Source organism: Castor canadensis, chromosome 10 (genome assembly GCF_047511655.1).
Source record: "Castor canadensis chromosome 10, mCasCan1.hap1v2, whole genome shotgun sequence".
Classification (NCBI taxonomy): domain Eukaryota; kingdom Metazoa; phylum Chordata; class Mammalia; order Rodentia; family Castoridae; genus Castor; species Castor canadensis.
The window spans coordinates 134,734,916-134,757,498 of NC_133395.1; the positions used below are offsets into that span (position 1 = coordinate 134,734,916).

General features: G+C 36.3%; 1 protein-coding gene across 10 annotated transcripts in view; it reads left to right on the forward strand.

Annotated features, from left to right (window-relative positions):
* Positions 1–22,583, forward strand: part of Cntn4 (contactin 4) — a 905,834-nt gene that overhangs the window by 706,049 nt on the left and 177,202 nt on the right. For all 10 annotated transcript variants that reach the window (XM_074044274.1, XM_074044268.1, XM_074044270.1 and 7 more), the window contains one exon: positions 14,933–15,130. In XM_074044274.1, the coding sequence (XP_073900375.1) occupies positions 14,933–15,130 (198 nt within the window). The remainder of the gene's footprint in view (positions 1–14,932; positions 15,131–22,583) is intronic.

Sequence of the window (22,583 nt, forward strand, 5' to 3'; positions counted from 1 at the left end):
TGCTAAACTATAGAAATAGGTTTATGTATATAGCCATAATAAATTCAATAAGTAGGGAATTTAAATCATATAATATTTTCTATCTTGTGAGAGACAGATAGATTTTTTTCCCCCCCTAAGGGAACTTTTAAGAATGTGTTTAAATCCCCTTGGCATGTTGGAATAATCATTAATGTTTACAGTTGCTATGGCAACTAGAAATGATGGCAATTGAGTAAGAAAGGAGCCTGAGAGGGAAAGATAAGCTGTGTCAATTATTGAACATCTGTCAAACTGTTAGTCAATTTAAAGTGAGAGACAAACAGGTAGAAATCGAAGTGTATAAAATGTATCTTCACTAGCATACAGTGAAGGACATCAGTTTTGCATTGTTTTGCCACTGTTATATGAGGATAATTAACTTTCCTTTTAATCCACATAAAATAAGTATTTTCTATTGGCAAGATCTGGCTGCATGTGCAATTTTTTTATTCCATAGCAATCTTCATCAGTCTCTACTAGATGCTATTTTGCAGCTTCCTGGGCCCTTTTACATAGATTATTTAGTTTAGTCTTCATGACAATACCGTGAATTTGCTAAAGTAATATCCATTTTGCAGAATTTAACAGGAGCAAGGAGGTGAAAAACTATGCCTATCCATTCAGGGCTCTCCTTTCTCCTCCCTAGCCACTACTCATTTATGCAGAGGCAGTACCCTAAATATTCTTCACACATGTAATGATACCTACTCTTTGTCCCGTGACAGTCATCACAGATCAATTATAACTCCTTTTCCTTCTGAGTCCCAGTGCATCCTCAAAACCCTAGCACAGCATTCTGGACAGCCAATACCAATTAGGCAAAGCTCTGTAGTGAAGCTGAAATCTATTTGCAATCCTCATTCAGTAATGATTTCTCACCTTCGCTTGGTATTTTATTGTTTACAAATTGTTTTCACATACACGGTCTCATTTGGACATCGAGCCTATAAAGCAAGGGGTTGTTATCCCTTCCTTACATGTGAGAAAATTGAAGCTTAGAGAGATTAAGTGATTTGGTGAAGATCATAGAGTCAGATGGAAGCTATCACCTCCTCTACTGCCCATACTCAACTACACTATATGGAAAAAGAGCAGTAGGTAAAATTCTACGGTAATGGCTCCAGTCCTGCCTTGATCACTTAGTAACTGAAAAAAAAATAAAGAAAGAAAAAATTAAAGTATTTAAATTTTTTCTCAGAATGCTTCTGACAAAGGAAAATATTTGAATGATTGTTTTCTAGGATAGTTGCTCTAAATATAACTTTATGGCTAAGAATCCCAAATGCAGCATTTTTAGCTTATCTGACACACTGAAGTTTGTTGTTACAGCCCCAGTTTATTCCACAGTTCGATTTCTAGAAAGTGAGAGTCTATTACTTTTGTTATAATTTTTGCTACTTCAATTTATTAGCAAAATAGGCATTATACAGATGGCCAGAAGATTTAATTTTCTTGACTGACTATTTAATGTTAAGTTTTAATGATTCATCTTTTTCTCTCTGTTCTTCACTTCCCTTTTCTGGAAAGCAGACAGTATTATCTCACAGAGATGAATCAAATGAATTAACATAAATGAAAATAATTTCAGAGGAATAAAGTACCATACCTAGATATCACCAAAGTGTGTAGCTTCATTAATTTTAAATCCTGAACGTTCTGTTAAAATAGGCAGATGATTAAGGATTGACCTTTTGAAAGAATTTAAATGAAAATGTAATTCATCACATGATTGCTTTCATCATTTTTCTTCTCAATGACAGTAATAATAAGCATTAATGTTTATTGACTATCAATGTGTGTTGGGAACTGTGCTAATTGTAATCACTACTATAATTATGATGCTTATACTATTGCACTTAATGTTTTGTATTATTATCTCCATTTCTCACATGAGAAAATCTGAGTCTTAGGTTAAAACAGTTTCCATACTCACAAAGTTATGGAAAAAGCGAGGTTTCAGAACCAGCCACGTCTAACTTCAAATACTGAGGTAAATAGTTGATAGCTACCTGAGGTAAAAATATTTATTTACAAAACAAAATATAACTTTGCTTAGATGTCAGATAAAGAGCTGTAATCTTTTGATATTTCCTTCTGAGTTTTTTCTTGCAAGTCTTTAATTGTTTGAGAGTGAAGCATTTTGTAACAATTGTAAATGGTAGTAGGCCGATGGAAGATTAGTGTACAACCATTTTACAAAGCATATCTTTAAGGAACTTATAAAGAATGGTGAAACGATGTGATTATTAAATGGGGTAAGATTGTATGATGTCTCTAAGGAGAAAAAGATACTACACGGTTTTATATTTTGTAAGATACTTTTGATCGAAAGGGACAAAAAACAGTATAGACTTAGGAATTTATTTTTTTAACAAATGGATTTAAAGAAAAAATGCAAGTTACATGAAGGGCAAGAATGTTTCCTGGAAGTTAAAGTTCTTGATGAGCTTAACCAACACCTGTACCTGCTCGCTCTGCTTGTTGGCTCTGAGTCTTACTACATCCTCTCAACCAGCTTCTTGGTAACACATTAGACATGGGCATAGGACATTTTGTGCTCAAAACCTTGAGTCTTGAAGTCAGAAGGGAAACCTCTCAGCTTGGATTTGAAAATCTCTGATTGGTTGTCTTAGGTAATATGATCTTTACTGGACTATAACTGTCTTGAAAGATGAGGTGATAAGATGTTCTATCTTATAACTCATCTTCATCCCTATGGCTGGCCTTGTAGTAATGAAGACTAGATACTGTGAGAACCAGCTAAGGATGTATTGCTAAGAAAAACTGTCTTTCATGGCAAACCAGATAATAAAGCCAAACTCAAGGATGATTAATTTTTCATCTAGTCCTGTTCACCAACACCTCAAGGCAGTACTTAACTATTGAAATCAATAAATATTTCTTTTGCTTTAAAAACTCCAAATTTCTAAAAAGTGAAAGAAGCCTTTTACTTGGGAAGAATAATTCCATGTTTAATGGAACACTAGTCCAAATGCTTTATCAACTGATTTCATAGGAGCATTAGCAAGATCCAGGGAAGATCGGGGAAAAAACATCTTGGGTTATAATGAAAACTGGTGTTTTCTTGGCAAATTTGATTAAGGGTTAATTTATGCTCAGAATTTAAATGTTAATTGTCTGCATTTAGATTGCATCTTTAATTGAGGAAGGCATAGAACTTTTTAATAATCTGGTGAGAAGGCTGTGTATTGGTGACTTGTGTGGGAGTTGATTATATTACTTGAAAGCTTGCTTGGTTAGTCATATTACTGCTTGAAGGTTTTTAAAAACATAAATAATTATAGTTTAATTGACATTTCTGCCATTTATTATCCAAAATTATTTACCATTTCTGAGTATCCATTTTAATTCCTATTATTAGTAATTCTCTTTTTTTCTCTTTCTCCCTAGAAATTGCTAAGCTTAAAGTAGCCAGTCAGATTTTTGTTATGCTGCACAAAACCCACATATTCTATTAATTTTGACTTATGTAGCTTTTTTGTAGTACATATGTTTAAATGCTGATGATACAAGTGACATATATATCCTGATATTTCAGGACTTGTCTGGTTACCTGGTTCTCTGAAATTCCGTGCATCTCCTTGGTGCCAGATGGAGAGGGTGGTGAGGTACTGTGGCACACAAAAACCAACAAGATCATTCTGGTCCCTACCTTAGGCCTCTTCAGCAAAAGACCTGGCACATTGGTCATGATAGCCATTCCCTGGCCACAAGGTCACTGTCTGGGTTAAGCTGAAGATTGCAATTGCAATTATATCTAACATAGGGGGAAAATGCCAGAGTCTAAAGAGATGTCTATTTTAATCCCAAATCCTAGTCCACTTGGAATAGGACTGTTTCTCTTTATAATCTTGGAATAGGCTCATTTGACTTTATCTCACATTCCTCATCTCTCCAGTGGAACTAATCACTGTTTTATTTATTTCTAAGAATTGATAGATGCAAAAAATTAGATCACAGATATAAAGTGTTTTTGAGCGGATGGGAATATAGCTCAGTGGTAGGGTGCTTGTGTGGCACCCACAGGTCCTGGATTGGATCCGTAGCACTATAAAAAAAAGTGTTTGGGCCAGGCTAACCTCACTCAGAATGATGTTCTCCAATTCCATCCATTTACCAGCGAATGATAACATTTCATTCTTCTTCATGGCTGCATAAAATTCCCCCAAAAGACCAAAAATCGTATGTTCTCCCTCATATGTGGACATTAGATCAAGGGCAAACACAACAATGGGATTGGACTTTGAGCACATGATAAAAGCGAGACCACACAAGGGAGGGGTGAGGATAGGTAAGACACCTGAAAAATTAGCTAGCATTTGTTGCCCTTAACACAGAGAAACTAAAGCAGATACCTTAAAAGCAACTGAGGCCAATAGGAAAAGGGGACCAGGAACTAAAGAAAAGGTGAGATCAAAACGAATTACCCTAGGGCTGGCAGAGTGGCTCAGGTAGTAAGAGCACCTGCCTAGCAACCGTGAGGCCCTGAGTTCAAACACCAGTGCCACCAAAAAAAAAAAAAAAAAAAAAAGAATTACCCTAGAAGGTAACACACACACACGCACAGGAAATTAATGTGAGTCAACTCCCTGTGTAGCTATCCTTATCTCAACCAGCAAAAACCCTTGTTCCTTCCTATTATGGCTTATACTCTCTCTTCAACAAAATTAGAAATAAGGGCAAAATAGTTTCTGCTGGGTATTGAGGGGGTGGGGGGGAGAGGGAGGGGGCGGAGTGGGTGGTAAGGGAGGGGGTGGGGGCAGGGAGGAGAAATGACCCAAGCCTTGTATGCACATATGAATAATAAAAAAAAAGAAATATTTTAATAAAGCTAGTTATCTGTGTGAGGCAAATTATATTTAATTATTAAAAAATAAAAAATAAAAATAAAAGTAGAGGAGAAGTCTGACTCACCAGATCTAGTCTTATCTACTTTATATGGGGAAACATCCTAATCAGTCCAGGGCTTACTGCCAACTTTAACTGAGATCTGACTAGTTCACACTAGTGTCACCTGGTAACTCAAGAAATATCACTGGTATATCTCATTCAGCCTTTTATATTGTGTGGGCAAACTTCATCCTGCATACTTTCTTTCTGCATTTACTGCTTAGCATTCACTCACTCTTGGATGATCAGTCATCTTTCTGCCTTTCAGAAAAATGGCATTGGAGAGTCAGACAAAAAGGAAGAATATTTTTAAAGGAAAAAGTTTAGGCATTCTGAGTTAAAACATATGAGTCCAGATTTTTTGCCCTGTCCAATCTCAGTGACATGAATTTGCATCAGCGTTTTAATGAAAGTATTGTACCTCTTATTTAAAGGTAACTTCTCCCTCACAAAAACTGTATGCCAAGGTTCAGTAATGTTATTGATACTCCAGGAAACTTCTGACATTTGGAATTCTAGTTTGACTCTGCTGCTGTTTACCAAGTTTATTACAGAAGGGGAAAGATGAAAGTGAAGCAAGTGCTCTCTCGCCATATGTATTCTTATCTGCAAGTGGTACAAAAGTGTGATAGATGGAGAAGGAATGAGCAGTTGCACTGTTCAAATACAGATAAAACAAAATTTTGATATGTGAAATAATGAATGGTATGATAGCTAACTAGTTGCTTTCAGGCAAAAAGAAAGAAAAAAAGTTTATTTTTTTGTTGAGTAGAGACCATGTATTTTGGGGGCAGGAAAATGGCTAACGAGTGATTGCATGCCATGACGTTTATTATTTAAAAACAAGAAGGTAGGGTGTGTTGTGCACAGTAACAGAATGAGGCAAATACTTAAGTAATTCATGTCAGTAATTTGAAATTAATGTATAAAACACTGTACTTAGGAAAACTCTCTTCCTTTATCATTATGTTTGGCTATGGGAAATAAGCTAGTTTATCTTCTCAAAATACCATCAAAAAAAAAAAAAGAGTCATTGCAAAGGCAAAAGGTAGTGGTTGAGCTCACCAGATGTTGGAAGGGTGTCCTGAGAACAGCATGCAGAGTCTGAGGCATGGAGACTGAAAGGTCCGGATCCCATCCAAGGTTAGGTATTTTTTCCACTTTACCTTAAGCAACTCTACTTAGCAGTACAAACCTTTGTCAAAAGACAGTTTTGTGGTGAAGTGCAAGTTGCAAAAATAAGAAAAAAAACAGGGCTCTTGGCTTAAAGTACTGCCCTCCCACTCTGCCTTATCTTTGCATCAAAAGTGACCTCTGAAAGAAGAAGCATATGTTGTATAAATAAATTAACCAGTGATGCCCTCTTCATCTCCCTAGAGTTTTGCAGAGCCAAGCCTGAGAGATATTCTCCCTGAATATGAATTTACACAGAGAAAAGAGTAGATGGCTAAGACTAGATTATTTGGGAGTCTTGCTATAGAAGGATAAGAAAACAAGCCTGATGCATTTTCTTAATCCAGGAGTCAGTGGGCTCATGGAGGACTTGTGTGGGCAGGAAAGACGTGGGATAGAAGCTGCCCTTTGGTAGGATTAATCTGGTTTTACCTGAATTTTGCAAAATGGCAGGAGTTCCTTAGGCCAGTGACAGGGAATGATGAGATGGGCATACAAACAAAAACCTCACAGAATTCCAATGAGCAGGACTTGGGGCTGAATGGATCCACCCTTCCTAGAACAGAGGAAGCCTCACTGCTTCCTAGAGAAGATCTGGGAGCTCAAGAGTTAAGCTGGGAGAGCTTTATCACCTAATTTTCTTTTGTTCTCCCACCCCCAAGGAAAAGTAGTATTCATTCTGGTACTAGGCATTGAACATTGATAGGAATCTGTAACTCATATATAGTTTCTAAATTAACCTGAAGTATTTTATATTTCACTATCAAAGCTACCCATAATGCAAGAGACTAGTGCTTCTAAAATGAACTTTGGCCATGTGTTTGAGTTCTCCATAAAATAGAGTGATACCTTTGTTTTCTTAAAATACCCAATTTTTAACAACTGCAAATATTATCCTTTATCTCCCGTGATGTTTCCATTTGCCCATCTCAGCCCTCTGAAACAGTATCTGCCTGCTGTGGCTTTACTGGTTTGACCATATGGTGAAGACTGGAGCTTTCTTTGTCACAATTAGTCAAAGCTCCAATGTCAATTCCTTATGGTTTCAGCACCAATCCCACTTTCATCCTATCAAAAGACTCAAAGAACTTGTATTTTCTAATACCATTCTCAAACTAATAAAAGAATGTAGCAAAGGTCAATGCTATTTATTTATTTGTGTTTGTTTCTATACCTGAAAGCATAGGTCAAATCCTCAATTGCCAGGGGGTAACAGGGGCCATGAGTGAGCCATAGGGGGTGTAGAGACTGGCAAATTGAAGAGCTTGGGTCTGTTCCTCAGTGGAAGGCTGCTACTCCACTCTGCCAGCTGCTACCCTGAAGGAATAAGAGCCCAAGGTATTCTAGCCTTTTAAAGAAGGGCTTTCTCAAAGTGTCTTCTCCAAACCAACAGCATCTGTACCACCTGGGAGTTTGGTAGAAATACAAAACTTGCATTTGCAGAATCAGAAACTCTGAGAGTGGGGCCCAGTGTTCTATATTGGAACAGACTTTTTGAATGGTTCTGAAACTCTCACCCAAGTATGAGAACTACTTAGTATGGTAGACACTGTGCTGCTGTACCAGAATTGCTCTTGGGAACTGATGTCTGAGGAATTTAGATTTCAAGGAAAACTGAACATCTTAATATCTACTTGACCTTCACTGTTTTTCAAACATGCAGAAACTATAAGAGACACACACGTTTGTCAAGCCAGGTCTATCCATTTCATGCCATCACATTCTAGTCTCTACTTGAGAGACTTAAGTGTACTAACAAGAAAGATGCTTTTCTGTTTGAAATATATATATATATATATATATATATATATATATATATATATATATATATATATATATATATATATATATATATATATATATAAAATGAAAAGTTTACTGGCTCCAGACAGTGTTTCAGTGTTTCTTAACAATTTCCCAGATATATGTCTAAGGGAAAAAAAGGGGAGAATCAGAATCTATTCTTGCCTAGTCAGGAGTATATTCTATGACAATCAACTACAAGTATATTTAGTTGAAGTCTTCCCATGTAACCTTAAAATTCATGTGAATTTTATATCTCATTCCATCATTTACTCATATCTGACATCACCAAATCAATGTGCTAACTGCTTTCAAGTTAAGTTCCTTAATTTCCACACATAAAGTTTTAAAGAAAATCTTCACCCAAGAAAAATGTCTAATTTTCCCAATAAAATAGAGACAAGAAAACAAGTAACATAAAATCAGGGAAATTTTAAGTCATATTCATGAGCGATATTCAAGGAATAGGTACATGAAAAAGTGACCCTTTTTCTATTTTCCTTTTTTCACTCCCACTGCCACTTTGAATAAGTAGCGTGTACTAAAAATATAATTGAATATAAGTAGTAACCCCTTAGTCAGAGGCTTATATTTCGAAGTGCTTGCCACAAAGATAGGTGAGACTTAGCACTAAGCCTTATCTAATCTCTGCCTCACCATTTTATTTCCCTAAAATTAGCACAAGTGGAGTATCCTTTATACTAAATGCTTTGGACCAGAAGTATTTCAGATTCTTTCAGACTTTAGAATATTTGCATATATGTAATGTGATATCTTAAGGATAGGACCCAAGACTCAACACAAAATTCATTTATATTTTATATACACCTCGTATAGATGGCCCAAAGATAATTTTATGCAACATTTTGAATAATTTTATTTATGAAATAACATTTCATGTTGTAGAATTTTCCATCTGTGACTTGGTGTTTGGATTTTGGGCCATTTAATATTTGGGGTTTTCAAATTAAGCATGCATAGCCCCTATAGTGAAGATGGTAAAAAGGCTGGACTTTATGTGCCAACCTGAGTGGTTTAGAAATAATTGCCTAAAGCACTGTATTGAGAATGATTCTGAATCTGTGTCTGGCAGAATCAGCTATAAATGTCAGGTGACAGATATATGCCATGCCTTCACTGTTCTACCCAGCAGTAATAAATAATGACAACAGTGTCTAGAAACTGGATGGTCCTGCTTAATGCTGGGACCTGTCTGAATCAAATTCTCTAGGGCACAGAACATTTATACTAAGGGGTTCTGTCAGCCTTAGCCATGATTTCAGTGACCTAAGCTGCAGAGGGCCATTGCTGTCCTTATAGGTGTTAAGTACCCATTAGTCTGTCTTCTAATTAACAAATGTGCACTGTCTCTCCTCTCTCCACTCCTGCAGGTTTCAGCTTCTCTCCATCCCTTCCCTAGCATTCTTGCTTCTTCAAGCATTGTTTCCTAGATGACAGTACACATATTATTGTGTCAGTTAGAACTTTAGTGTACGAGAGGTAACCCAGATATTTCTTTAGGCATAGCTCACAAATCTTTCTTCAATTTACAGATAAGGAAAATAGACTTCTTCTAGCTCAAAAATAAGTTCTAAGAAGAACATCTGGTTTCCAACTCTCCAAACATGAGGCTACCCCATATTCCCATTCCTGCCTTGTACCAAAAGCACAATTGCCATCCATTCTTAATTTCTCTAGACTTTAGTTTCCTGATCTGTAAAATCAAAGGGATTGGACTGAAGATCCTTTCATATTTAAAAACTTTGAGGATTTAAGAAAAGCATCTTTAAAAACATGACATCTTTGTTACCTCTGGGATAGAACTCAATGTAATGAAACATAATACAACTTTAAAGAGAAATCGGTATCAAGAAAAGTTAAGAGCATCCAATCAGAGAACACATTCACGTTGGGTGGGCTTGCTCAATGGGCACCCACATTTGAAAATTGCTTGATTAGTGTCTTTTTAAAAAAATAATACCCAAGCATCCTGCACTGTTGGTCCAAACATATAGGGACAAAAACCTATTGAGAGAGCGAAGTTTTAGAGTTAATTTCCAATAGCTTTGGATGCTTCAAATCAAAAAACCATTTCTTGGTCTTTCTGCCTTAATTAGTATCACATTATAACTAGTCTCAGTGTTTTCAATGGAGCATCAGAAGCTTCACAATCTATTTAATATATTGCATTCCAAGTACCTGTTTACTCAGTTGTTACAAATTGCCAATGGGACAGAAACTGCCTGTCACTTCCAGTGCAATTAGTGTGTGAAAACTTATCAAAAGAAATCTGTCAAGTTTGAGTAAGTATAAATATTGCATGGAAGTCCCTGAGGAAATCAAACTGAGTGGGATACATTTTTTTGCTCCTTGCAGCACATCAGAGTTTATTTTGTTTTATTTACTTGGCTTTATTTTTCAGAATGTTGATAGCATTTCACAGAACCCAGTGGATTAATGTTCTGCTCTGATAAAAATAGATTTTGGTTCTTAGGGGAAATCTGTATTGTCTGTTGAGTGGTGTAACAGTTCTGCTCTTTACTTTCAAATGTCAAGGGCTCTTGTTTCCTAATGGAGCACTGGAATGGGAGCTTAGCCTGAAACACTAGGGCATCATCTGTTCAGCCACTGTCTGATGCACCAAATTGACCAATTCTGGACCTCAGAATCTTCGTGTCTTCAAATTGAAGAAATAGGACAAGTGATCTGCTGGTAGTTTGTATCTTTCCTATACTTTTTGCCTGGTCTGATATCGTGTGATTATTGCATTCTCTTCCTCCCACTTCTTCCCAATTGCCCTGGACTTATATACAAATAAAAACACAGTACTTCAGGTGGTGATATTTGCTGTGAAGAAAACTAAGTTAATATCTTCGTGAAGACTTCCCTTGTGTTAGGGGCTCAGCATTTAGTATATCACAGTTTTACCAGTTCACCAGTCAAGACTTTCCTGCTGACCTTTGCAGTTCCACACTCAACAGTATTTACAGAAGTCAGACCTTGAACATTGATGCTGTTCAATAGTATCCTTAGAACAATCTTTTTGACAGTCATCTTGGCAACTGTGGTTTGTCCCTTTTCCTATAGCATGAAAACTAGTTACTATATTATATTTTTATTGCTACTTAGGAAAATTATTATAAGTTTAATTCACTACTCCGCTTTCTTTTTTGTTTTTGCTTTCATTTGCTCTCTATTCAATTTGAAAATAAATTATTCCCTCTGATATGTAGTCACATCTTCCATTAATTAGAGTTCATGGAAATCTTGGGGTCAAGCAAAAGAGCCAATTGGCCCCTGAGAGATGAGGCAAAAATACGATGACAATTTTTTCACTCTTAATCATATAGGACAGCATGAGCAGATGTTATTACTGAATAGCTGGATCCCTAGATACGGCAGTGCCTGCTGAGACACCTTGAAGTTATCCTGCAAATTATGTATTAGGAAGATCTGAGTATGACCCGACTCACCCATGAATATACTTTCATCTTTCTTTAGTATTCCATTTGCTACGTGGATTTGACTTCCATTTACTTATTTTTAGCTAAATTAATTTTTAATTGTACACAAAAATTGTACATGTTAATGGGGTAACATGCAATACTTTGATACAGTTATCGATTAGATAGTATTTGAGACAGGTTAATTTTATCTCCCTCCTCAAACATTTATCATTTCCTTATGATATAAACTTTCCAAATCCTTTCCTCTAGCTTTTGAAAAGCACAGTTTAATATTTTGATCTATTGTTGTTTCCTCTTGTCCTGTATAATATTACTTAATGACTTTCCCCAAAACTGAAGTAGCACAGTTAATACATTTTTATATTATGGTTACTGCTTTTCAATCCAACTAATTGTTTTAGCTCAGGATTTTCCAAACTAAGTCTTGTGAGCTATGAATGAGTGGTTTAGAAAAGTGTGGGCATTTGTGTGTGTGGTGTGTGTAGTGGGAGAGGCAATAGTACACATTTCACTGATTAAACACTCTCTAAAGAATTGAAAGGACATTGGCATGTTAAGATCTCTTGCCAGTCCTGAAAAACTTTCTTTAAATCTGTTTGAACTTTGTTTAAACCAGTGCTTCTCCAAGTCACTTGATCATGCAACCCTTTGAATTTAGTGGATGGTAAGGTAGAAAATAGGAAGTTACCAGCTACTTCAAGGACCACAGTTGAGGAAATGCTGCAGTGTATACTTCCATTTGTTTGTGTCTCCTACCCAAGCACCAAGTCGCTTCAGCCACAAAGTCAGTGAAACCAAAGGAATTTACTTATTTGTAAATAAATCAAACAGCATGCTAATCGAGTATGTTTTTAACTTTCTTCTTACTTTTATAATAACTAAACTGATTAAATACAACACCAGTAATAACTAATGTCTACCCAGATATTTTAGAGTGATTCTAATAAGTAGATCCTCACAAGGTATCTATACTACATTTAAAATTATCATTATTTTATTGATTATGAATTTGAAAGTGAGGCCTCTATACTTATAATCCCAGCTACTTGGAAGGTAGAAATGGGAGGACCATGATCAGAGCCCAGCCAGGGCAAAAATGTAAGAACATGCTTGAAAAAAATTAAAATGTTTGAAACCAAAAAAGAGGGGCTAGGGCATGGCTCAAGTGTTAGAGCACTTGCTAGGCAAGCACAAGGTCCTGAATTCAAACCCCAATATAGGCAAAAGTAAAATAATAATTTCAAAGTGAGAGACTTTAGGGCTGAGGGTGTGGTCCAAGTGATAGACTGCCTACCTAGCAAGCTTAGCTGGAAGCTCTGAATTCAAACCTCAGTACTGCAAGAAGAAACAGAGGGAGGAAGGGAGGAAAGGAGGGAAGGAAGGAAGGAATGAACAAACAAAGGAATGAAGGAAGGAAGGAAAAGTGAGAGGTTAAATGTCTTTCCTTCTGTAACTGCAGTTTTGAACTTTGGACTTCTTGTCTTTTGGATATTTTGCCTTCAATTAGAAAATAAAAAAATAGATACTGTTCTCTAATATTTGCATTTGGTTTGCTAAACAACTTCCTCCCACAGAATTCAAAAAACCTTGCAGCCACTAGGCACTACAGCAGCTTTGAAAAATATCTTCAGGGATAAAAAATTAGTTTCATGTATTTGATTACAATTTCCTTGGAGAGGTGTGGGTTGGTTAATATTGTGCTGGTAAATTACTTTCTGATTTCTACCTTGTGACTCTGGAGATACGAATTTATACGTAAAAGTCTCTTACAGCTAATTAGGGGATAGGTAGTGTTCTCCTCATTGTTCAGATGAGAAAACTTGAAGTGCTGAGAAATTATTAGGTTTGCCTGAAACTCACATATTGAGTTGAGCAAGTCAGGAGTCCATTGTCCGAATAGAATCTCCTATTCTTATGGTGGGGCTGCCATACTGGATTGTGCTTTTCATGACCTATTATCTGGGCTTTTCCTCCTCCAGATTTTAGCTTCTTGAGGAAGTAACTAGCTTGCTGGGAAGCACTTGTTTATTTATACTGAGTATCTTCTTGACATCAGCATGGGGTTATCTCTAATTGCATGCACATGCATAAATAAAATGATTAGCTATTCTCATATAAACATAATTATATCTCTCTAAAAGAATGCATGTGCAAATTTTACAATACTGGGATAAAGGGAACACAACCTGCACCACCGTCCTTTGGATTATTAAGGCTGAACATGTTTCCTATTGCACATTCAGTTGTTGAGGTCAATTACTGTTGGGACTCATTGAAGGATTAAACAACAAAAATACCTTTTACACTAACTAGTGTTCTCTTTACAAAACTCAAATGGCCTTTCTGCCATTTTACAAGGATACTTCTTGCATTTAGAATTTTACCCAGGATCAAATTAAACATTGACATGTAGTAACTCAGCCAGCTAGTTCTGAAACCAGAGGTTCCTTCCCCTTCCCTCAAATAAAACTTTGAAGATAAAATTTTTGCTAGTCAGTGCTTGTCGCTAGTGTATTGCTTCTCAGTTTTGGACCCATCTGGAGTTCACACTTTACAGATAGGAATCATGGAGTGTCTGCAGCTAAAGAAGTTTGATTTCCATAGAACAAGATACTTCACTGAAGCAAGCATAAACTCATTAGGGTTCGTTGAAATTGAAAATATGGGCTCATGTGTTCATACACAAAACACTTACCTAATCTTTAAGAAAAATTAGAACTTTCAAAGAAACATTTCAGGTTTGACTCTGTTAAATTTATCCCACTGGCTTTTTGGGATTGAATAAGTATTTGGCCTCATGCTCTTATGAGTATGATTTTTTGAAGTTCAAATTTGTATCTATGAAATCAGTCAACTAATTAGTCAGTGTGTATTTAAGGAGTATTTGCTCCAATATTGAACTTCCAACTCACTAAAATGATAGAGAAGTGTTCAACCTTATAAGTAAAAACAGAGTAGAATTTGGGTTAGTAGGGGAGACAAACTGGATTGAGACTCAAGATTTGTTGTCTCTAATCAGAGCTAAGAGTTTGGATTTATTCTTTTGTTCCTTTGTGTCAGAGTTTGTCAGTTAATGAAAAACTATCAAATGCATTGGAAACTATACAAGTATGTGACTGACATTAAGATGCACTACAATGACTAGTTCCATAAAATGAAAGAAGTGACCTAAATAGCTTCCAGTGTGGCTTCTGGCATTGTTGCATCAAAAGTGTACACTCCCCAAGTCTATCATTAGTTCAATACATGTTGCATTGTGCTTGGCATATGCTTAGCAAACTCTAAGTGCTTATTCTCTTGACTTAAAAAGGTTGAACTTCTCTTAATCAACAATCAGTGTATCATCTAGTTCTCTAGAAATAAAACTTTGTTGACTGACAGTAGGAAAACTAACAAAATGCTTTCAGGGACTGTAATTACTTCCCATTTATATTTTACAGGGTAAAAAAGCATCATGAGACAAAAGTATAAATTTCTAACTCGACCATTCCATTCTGGATACAGTAAAGTTCCAGTGCCAAAAGACATGTTTGTAATGATGATTATTTTACTTTCAGAGCTGAGCTATGCCTGGATCTTCAATGAATACCCATCCTATCAAGATAATCGCCGCTTCGTCTCCCAAGAGACTGGGAATCTGTATATTGCTAAAGTAGAAAAGTCAGACGTTGGCAATTATACCTGTGTGGTTACAAATACCGTGACAAACCACAAGGTCCTTGGGCCACCCACACCACTAATATTGAGAAATGATGGTAAGTTGTCTAAGAAATTTTATTCATCCTGTTTTTTTTGCTATCACAGGGTGAGTATGGAAAGATATGTAATTGGCATACAAAGTTTAAATTAAACGTCAATCCTTTCGGTATTTGGTACCTATATTTTTTCCACCTGTGTAAGAAATAAACCCATGAATCCATTTTGGAAAACTAATTAGAAATCTAATTGCTAATCTCAACAGGAACGGAATGTGGAATGTAGGTGAATATAAATAACAAAGGAATCTATTTCTTGTTTCTTTCCCACTTAAATTGTGTACACAGGCAGAATGAAGTGAAAGGTTGAACAATTAGCTTATTAATCAGTTCTTGGTAATTTATTATTTGGAGTCCACAAAGAAGGCTTAAATTGTCCAAATAAACTCTGGATTTACACTAGTGAAGGCAGAGTTCCCACAACAGAGAAATGCATAAATGGCAAGGCTCATTTGAGACAGAAGTTTTAATTCCCTGCCTTATTATGAGAATGTTTTAATAAACTATATGGATTTCATCTTACTTAAATGACACACTGACACATTGTACATAACTATGTGCTTTTTTAAAGACAGTCTTTATGCAAGGTCTAGATGGGCCATTCCTTTTCCTGCCATGGACTATTATATTTTCTGTACCCTCTTCTTGAAATGTCCTTCCTTACTATATTCCCACACTTTCACTTGCATCAGTGAGAGGGTTTTTTTAAAAAATACCACTTTTTCCAGGAAGCCATCTCTGCCTGTCTACCTGATTCCCATCCATGCTGTATCAGGTACCTTCTCTATAAGCTCCATTGAAATCTGTTACTCTACCCCAAGAACTCTTTATTCTGTATCACCATTATCAGTATGCTATCAAGTTGCCTTTTCAAAAAGCACGTTTTATCTTTTTATTGCTAGATATCTAGCACCTAGTATAGTAACTAGTAAATAAATGAACCTCATTAAATATTTGTTGAAAGACTGAAAACAAAGACATAATGAAGTCCTTCAATATGGGTGATATAATGATTTAAAGGGTGAGCATTGACACGTTTAGGTTTCTGTTCATTTCAAAAGAACAGCAGTGACTAGACCCACCTACAGGTAAAGAAACTGTCAGTCAAGTTCTAATATTTATTAGGCACTTACTGTGTGCTAGATACTGTCCCCAGCACTTTACATGAATTATCTTGTTGAAAACTCAAGCAATTTTGTAGAAGACTATTGTCTTCCATAGTTGAGGGAACAGGGCTCAAACATGTTAAGTAATGAATCCCAAAGCTGCATCGTAGAAAAATAATGGCTCCAGGATTCCCACCCAAAATTCCTAACTGACGCCAGAACCTGATATTCTAAATGATCCATATGTCCTTTTCATTATACTGTACTAGCTTTCATCTAAATTTATACAAGAAAAATATGGCATTCTCTACATTGGAGTTCAGATTTCTATCTCCCAAGTGTGATTGATCTCTTTCCTTATATATTAGCAATGAATTTTGTGCCCAAGTGGGCCTCTGAAATTGAACCTTCTAGAAAAGAGTATTTACAGACAAACCAGCTTTACAAAGAAGGTCTGAGCACCCTTGCAATGTAGGCCACACCATGAATTTGGGGGGGGGTGCAAATTATTTAATTTTCATCATTTGTTTATTCATGCATTTAACATATTTATTTAGCAATTGCTGTGTGACATCCACTTATTTGTGTATCAGTACACAAGAACAAAAAGACCTCCATCTCATACTGCTTACATTCTCCTAGAGGATATACACACAAGGAAACAAAAACAAAAATCAGAGTATTTTAAAGAGTAATAAATAAACCAGTATGATAAAATAGAGACTCTGTGGAGTGGGTTTTTACCTTAGAAAGGGTTGTCATGGAAATTTTTCTGAGGAAGGAAATAGGGAATGAGACCTGAAGGAGTGAGTCCTGTGAAGATCAGAGGGAGAAGTCCAGGGTGAGTTCACAGTACATACAAAGGTCCTGAGGCCAGGAGAGAAAAGAAAAAACCTTAGCATATCTGGGCACAAAAAGACCATAAGCATAGTAAGCAGATAGAGGGTGGGAGGGAATCAGGGGCCAGATTTGGAGACCATAGAGAGAAGACTGTATTTTATTTTTAGTGCAATGAGAAGCACTTAAAGATCTATATGCCAGACAGTAGTTTTAAGAAACATTACTTAGCTGCTATGTGGAAATAAACTTCCAAAAAGCAACAGTGGAAACTGGAAGTCCAAGTGGTAACTGTTATGATAAGTCATGTGGAGAATGATGGTTGCTTGAGCTGGGGAAAACAGTAGAGAAGGAAAGAATTGTATTCCAGGTATAGTTTGCAGGTGAAACTGCCAGGACTTGCTGATGCATTTTGGTGTGGGAGGTGATGCAAGAGAAAACTCAAAGATGGCACGTAGGTTTCCAGGATAGCAAATGAGGGAGTAGCAAATAGTTTTACTGAACCAGTTAGCAAAGGAAAAGTTGAGAGTATTATTTAAGACATTACTAAAAAAGCCAAAAAGCACAACTTTTCCCTTGGGAATTAAGAAGAATTATTTGTTCTCCATAAATATATTCATATTTGCTATACTTTGCCTTCCCCACCCTGCTCAAATTATGATCAAGCAAAGAGCACAGTTTTCATCTGACTTTACCCTAGGCCATAGCATCATGGCTAGCACATGGCCAATGTTAAATTCATATGTTGGGTTTAAGATGCACTATATTAAAACTGAACAGTCATCAGTTTAAAGAAAAATGTAGGCAAGGTAGCAATTCTGTCAAAAATTATCAGTACCATCTCGCCAGATCTTAAGATGAAAGTTTAAAAAGATACACTCCAGAGGCACTTTGTAAAAAATTATTTAAAAATATAGCTCCTCAAGCCTCTACCTAAAAATGCACTTTTGCCAAAATGTCTATTCAGCAGTATTATCTGTTTTTGTGCTCCAAGTAGTGAAATATTGAACTAGATGCACTAAGACATAGTCAAAGACAAACACCACACAAAATTGCTGCTTCAGGAAGAAGGAACAAAGAAATTCAGGAACATAGAAAGTTCAAAATCATCAGGTGCACCTCAAATTGGCAACAACTTTGCCTTTGCTTGGCTTTTAGATTTATCTTGACTTGTCTAAGTATATCTTCATAGAAATGACAAATGTTTTGTGTTAGAATATTTTATCACAAACTTAGCAAAGGATCTCATTCTTCAGCAATTAATAGGCATTCATTCTTCATTTCCATCAGAGTTGCATGGTGCAAATTCACAGTGTCTTTCTCACTTAGATTGGAGCACATAAAATGGATACTCAAACTGTATTACTAAGCCCAAAACAGGTTATTTAATTTGCTCTTGTCTGAAGGTGAGAGAAAAGAGGAAACACAAATGAAGAGATTGCAAAATAAAGATGACATCCTTATTTAAGTCTGTTTTGTGAGAGTAAAAATCAATCAAGATCTGGTATATAGTTACTGTGTTAGACTATGAGTATAGAATTGATACAGTCATTTCAGTCATTAAAGCAACTCAAAATCCCGCATCCTTCTTCTACCTTTAAACGTGATAAGCAAGGCAAAGTAAGTTCAAGTCTGAAATGAGCTAATTGCCACAACTGGTTCTTTCCTTTGCTAAGAATAGATATGAATTAAAGAACTAGATTTCTCCAATAGTCAAGTTATTTCTTTAGAGTTCCAGCTAAGCAGTTCTGGACCATGGCTCATTGGTTTCATCCCAAAATGTCATGGTGAATCAGAAAATGTGAACCATGATAAGGTCCTGATAGAAATCAGGTGTGGTGTCCCAGGTCTGTCTTATTGACTGTATTTACCAGGGCCCCTAGAATACTTGTGTTCTACAAGACTTTGGTACTTGCTGTTCCTTTTCCTCAGCCTCTCATATGGCTGACTCTTTCCTACCTCTCAGATCATTACTCAAATATGCATCAGGAGATAAGCCAGGAGAATCCTAGGGCCCTAGCCAGGAGGACCCTAGAGCCTGGCTCTCTGGATAGAATTCATCTCCACCTATGTCACTTAGAGGCAAAATTTTGAATTTTTTCCATTATGTATATTCTCATTTTCTCTAATGATTATAGATTTTTCAAAATTTTAGAACAATATTTAGTAATGGAGTTTTTCATAAATCATCAGACCTAATGGGCATTTAGAGATTGCCTAGTTTTATATCTTTATTTTTAGGGAAAGGAGGGAACTAGGGAGCTGAGAAGCAAGTCAAGAAAGCATCAGGACAGTTTCTTCTTCCCTTATCCTCTATTGAACCGAGCTTCAGAAAAGGCTGTCCTGGGCTCTAGAGTCACATAATTACTTTGTTTCTTTTCCTTTATGATTTTTGAAAATTTTTATATTGGGGATTCTTCCAAATAACTGAAAATTTTGTTCAGTATTCATCTCTAAGAAATATAAAATTTAGAGTTGTTAGACAAATGTCAGAGAATTTTGTGTCACAGTTTATAGTTATTTATCTTGATACTTTTAAATCTGCTCTGAAAAGATAATATGATTTGTTATGTGGGAACAGGTACCTGTTGCTTAGGTACCACAAAAGGAAAAGATTATATAATTAGAACAGGTGTATCCTAGTTCATTTACTACAGGTATTAAAGTAACTCATTGATCAATATTAACCCTGTCGTTGGTTATTAATTATTGTGAACTTGCTAAGTTACATGCTTCCTATACAGATCTCAAGGAATTGTCCCTATATTTCAGAAATAGAGACAATTAGAGAAATGACAGACCACCATAAAGTACTAGAGAAATAATAGAATTTGATGATAATAACACCTATTCCTTCTGTCTTCAGCTATTACCCTTGACTCGTTTAAAATGGCCATAGATACAAAGAGTTAACACGGAAATGAGAAATCAGGAAAATGAGACAAAGTCTGTAAGGATATTTATGTATGTCATACATATAAGTATGTAATGGAGCATGAAAAGTCATTATCTAGCCTTTGCTAGACAGTGTTTTCCTTAAGACTGGCTAGAGATTGGTTTGGCACTTCTTTATTTTGCTTATGAGAATGAAGACAAATGTTGAACAGTTTATAGCCTGGGTCTGATGGGTTTATGTTTTGCACACTGTTTGTTAAATATTTTTAATATTATCCCTATTTAAAAGTCCACATAGAAGAGATACTAGGGAGCTGGTAACAATAAAGTTATCCTATCTTATAGTTTCAAATACTCTTTTTCCTTTTCCCTCTTTCCTCCCCATGTTTATTTTCATCTTAAACACAGACATGTTGATGTCTGCTTGTATGTATGCATTGTCGTTATAAGTTAAAATGTAAACTTTACTTTTATGAATGCTTTTGAATATAAAATGGAAATATTTAAATTTTATACTTACATTCTCAAATGTAACTGAAATATCTGACCATTTTCCTATGTCACCACCCAGTTTCTCCAACTTAATGTTATTTAACCATGAAAACATTGATCAAGTTCAACACAAAAGCATTTAATGTTCTCACTTTAAATCAAACTTTAACCTAGTGGAAGAAAAACCAGCTGATGAACTCAGCATCCTGAAGATTCAAAACACTCTGAAAAAGAGACAGAAATGGATGTGCTGAACATATGCAGGATTAAAAGATGAGGAAAAGTACAATGGAATTCAAGGGTATGGTCTTAGAACTACTCTCAACTCACATGAGACAGTCATGCCATTTCTTTGATCCTTATTTGTTATCATGTGGGATTCCAGTCACCACTTTCTAGCCTACTTTACTCCAATCTCAACAAGACAAATGCTGTTACTGGATCAGATTTCTTCTGACTATCAACAACAAAGCCTGGCAGACAACTAAGTGCCTTCACCCATTGGGGGCCACAGTGGGCCATTGTGTAAGCCTTCTTCTCTAAGACCAGTGAACCCCCTAGTGACTCAGAAGAATACATTACCCTTGTGGTTCCAAATTTAAGAACAAATCAAACCTTAAAAACTAAAGGAGAAAGCTATAATATTCTGGAAAGTTTGTTTTTCTTTTATTATTCATATGTGCATACAAGGCTTGGTTCATTTCTCCCCCCTGCCCCCACCCCCCTCCCTTACCACCCACTCCACCCCCTCCCTCTCCCCCCCCAATACCCAGCAGAAACTATTTTGCCCTTATTTCTAATTTTGTTGTAGACAGAATATAAGCAATAATAGGAAGGAACAAGGGTTTTTGCTGGTTGAGATAAGGATAGCTATACAGGGCATTGACTCACATTGATTTCCTGTGCGTGGGTGTTACCTTCTAGGTTAATTCTTTTTGATCTAACCTTTTCTCTAGTTCCTGATCCCCTTCTCCTATTGGCCTCAGTTGCTTTAAGGTATCTGCTTTAGTTTCTCTGCATTAAGGGCAACAAATGCTAGCTAATTTTTTAGGTGTCTTACCTATCCTCACCCCTCCCTTGTGTGGTCTCGCTTTTATCATGTGCTCAAAGTCCAATCCCCTTGTTGTGTTTGCCCTTGATCTAATGTCCACATATGAGGGAGAACATACGATTTTTGGTCTTTTGGGCCAGGCTAACTTCACTCAGAATGATGTTCTCCAATTCCATCCATTTACCAGCGAATGGTAACATTTCGTTCTTCTTCATGGCTGCATAGAATTCCATTGTGTATAGATACCACATTTTCTTAATCCATTCGTCAGTGCTGGGGCATCTTGGCTGTTTCCATAACTTGGCTATTGTGAATAGTGCCGCAATAAACATGGGTGTGCAGGTGCCTCTGGAGTAACCTGTGTCACATTCTTTTGGGTATATCCCCAAGAGTGGTATTACTGGATCAAATGGTAGATCGATGTCTAGCTTTTTAAGTAGCCTCCAAATTTTTTTCCAGAGTGGTTGTACTAGTCTACATTCCCACCAACAGTGTAAGAGGGTTCCTTTTTCCCCGCATCCTCGCCAACACCTGTTTTTGGTGGTGTTGCTGATGATGGTATTCTAACAGGGGTGAGTTCTGGAAAGTTTTTCTACAGTATCATGTACCCTCCATTATGATCCTGCCAACAGTTACAGTAAACATCTAATATTGCCCCTAACTGTATCAGGTCATCATATAGACCTTAACCACTATTTTCCTTCATGAACAAATCAGCTCTATTTGTAGGCTGCTAAATTAACTTAGGGATCAGATCAAACACCCAGACTCTAAGGGGATCTCTTTTAGATTGTACACTTGACCTACAACCCTGTATTTATGAGCTAACATTTAGACAATAAATAATACCCTCTGCTTAGAGATAATGTTATATTGTTTAAGATCTAGAGTTTATACCAAAATGCTTTGCATTATTTTACTCACTTCTAATTGCAACTTTTGTGTAGCTTTGTCACAGCAATCATGTCTTTTTTATAATTCTCTAACAATATCACAGTTGAGGATCTGTGAGCATAAAACATGTTTGATGAGAACTTCTAAATGACTAAAGGATGTGAGATGTTTTGCTAAA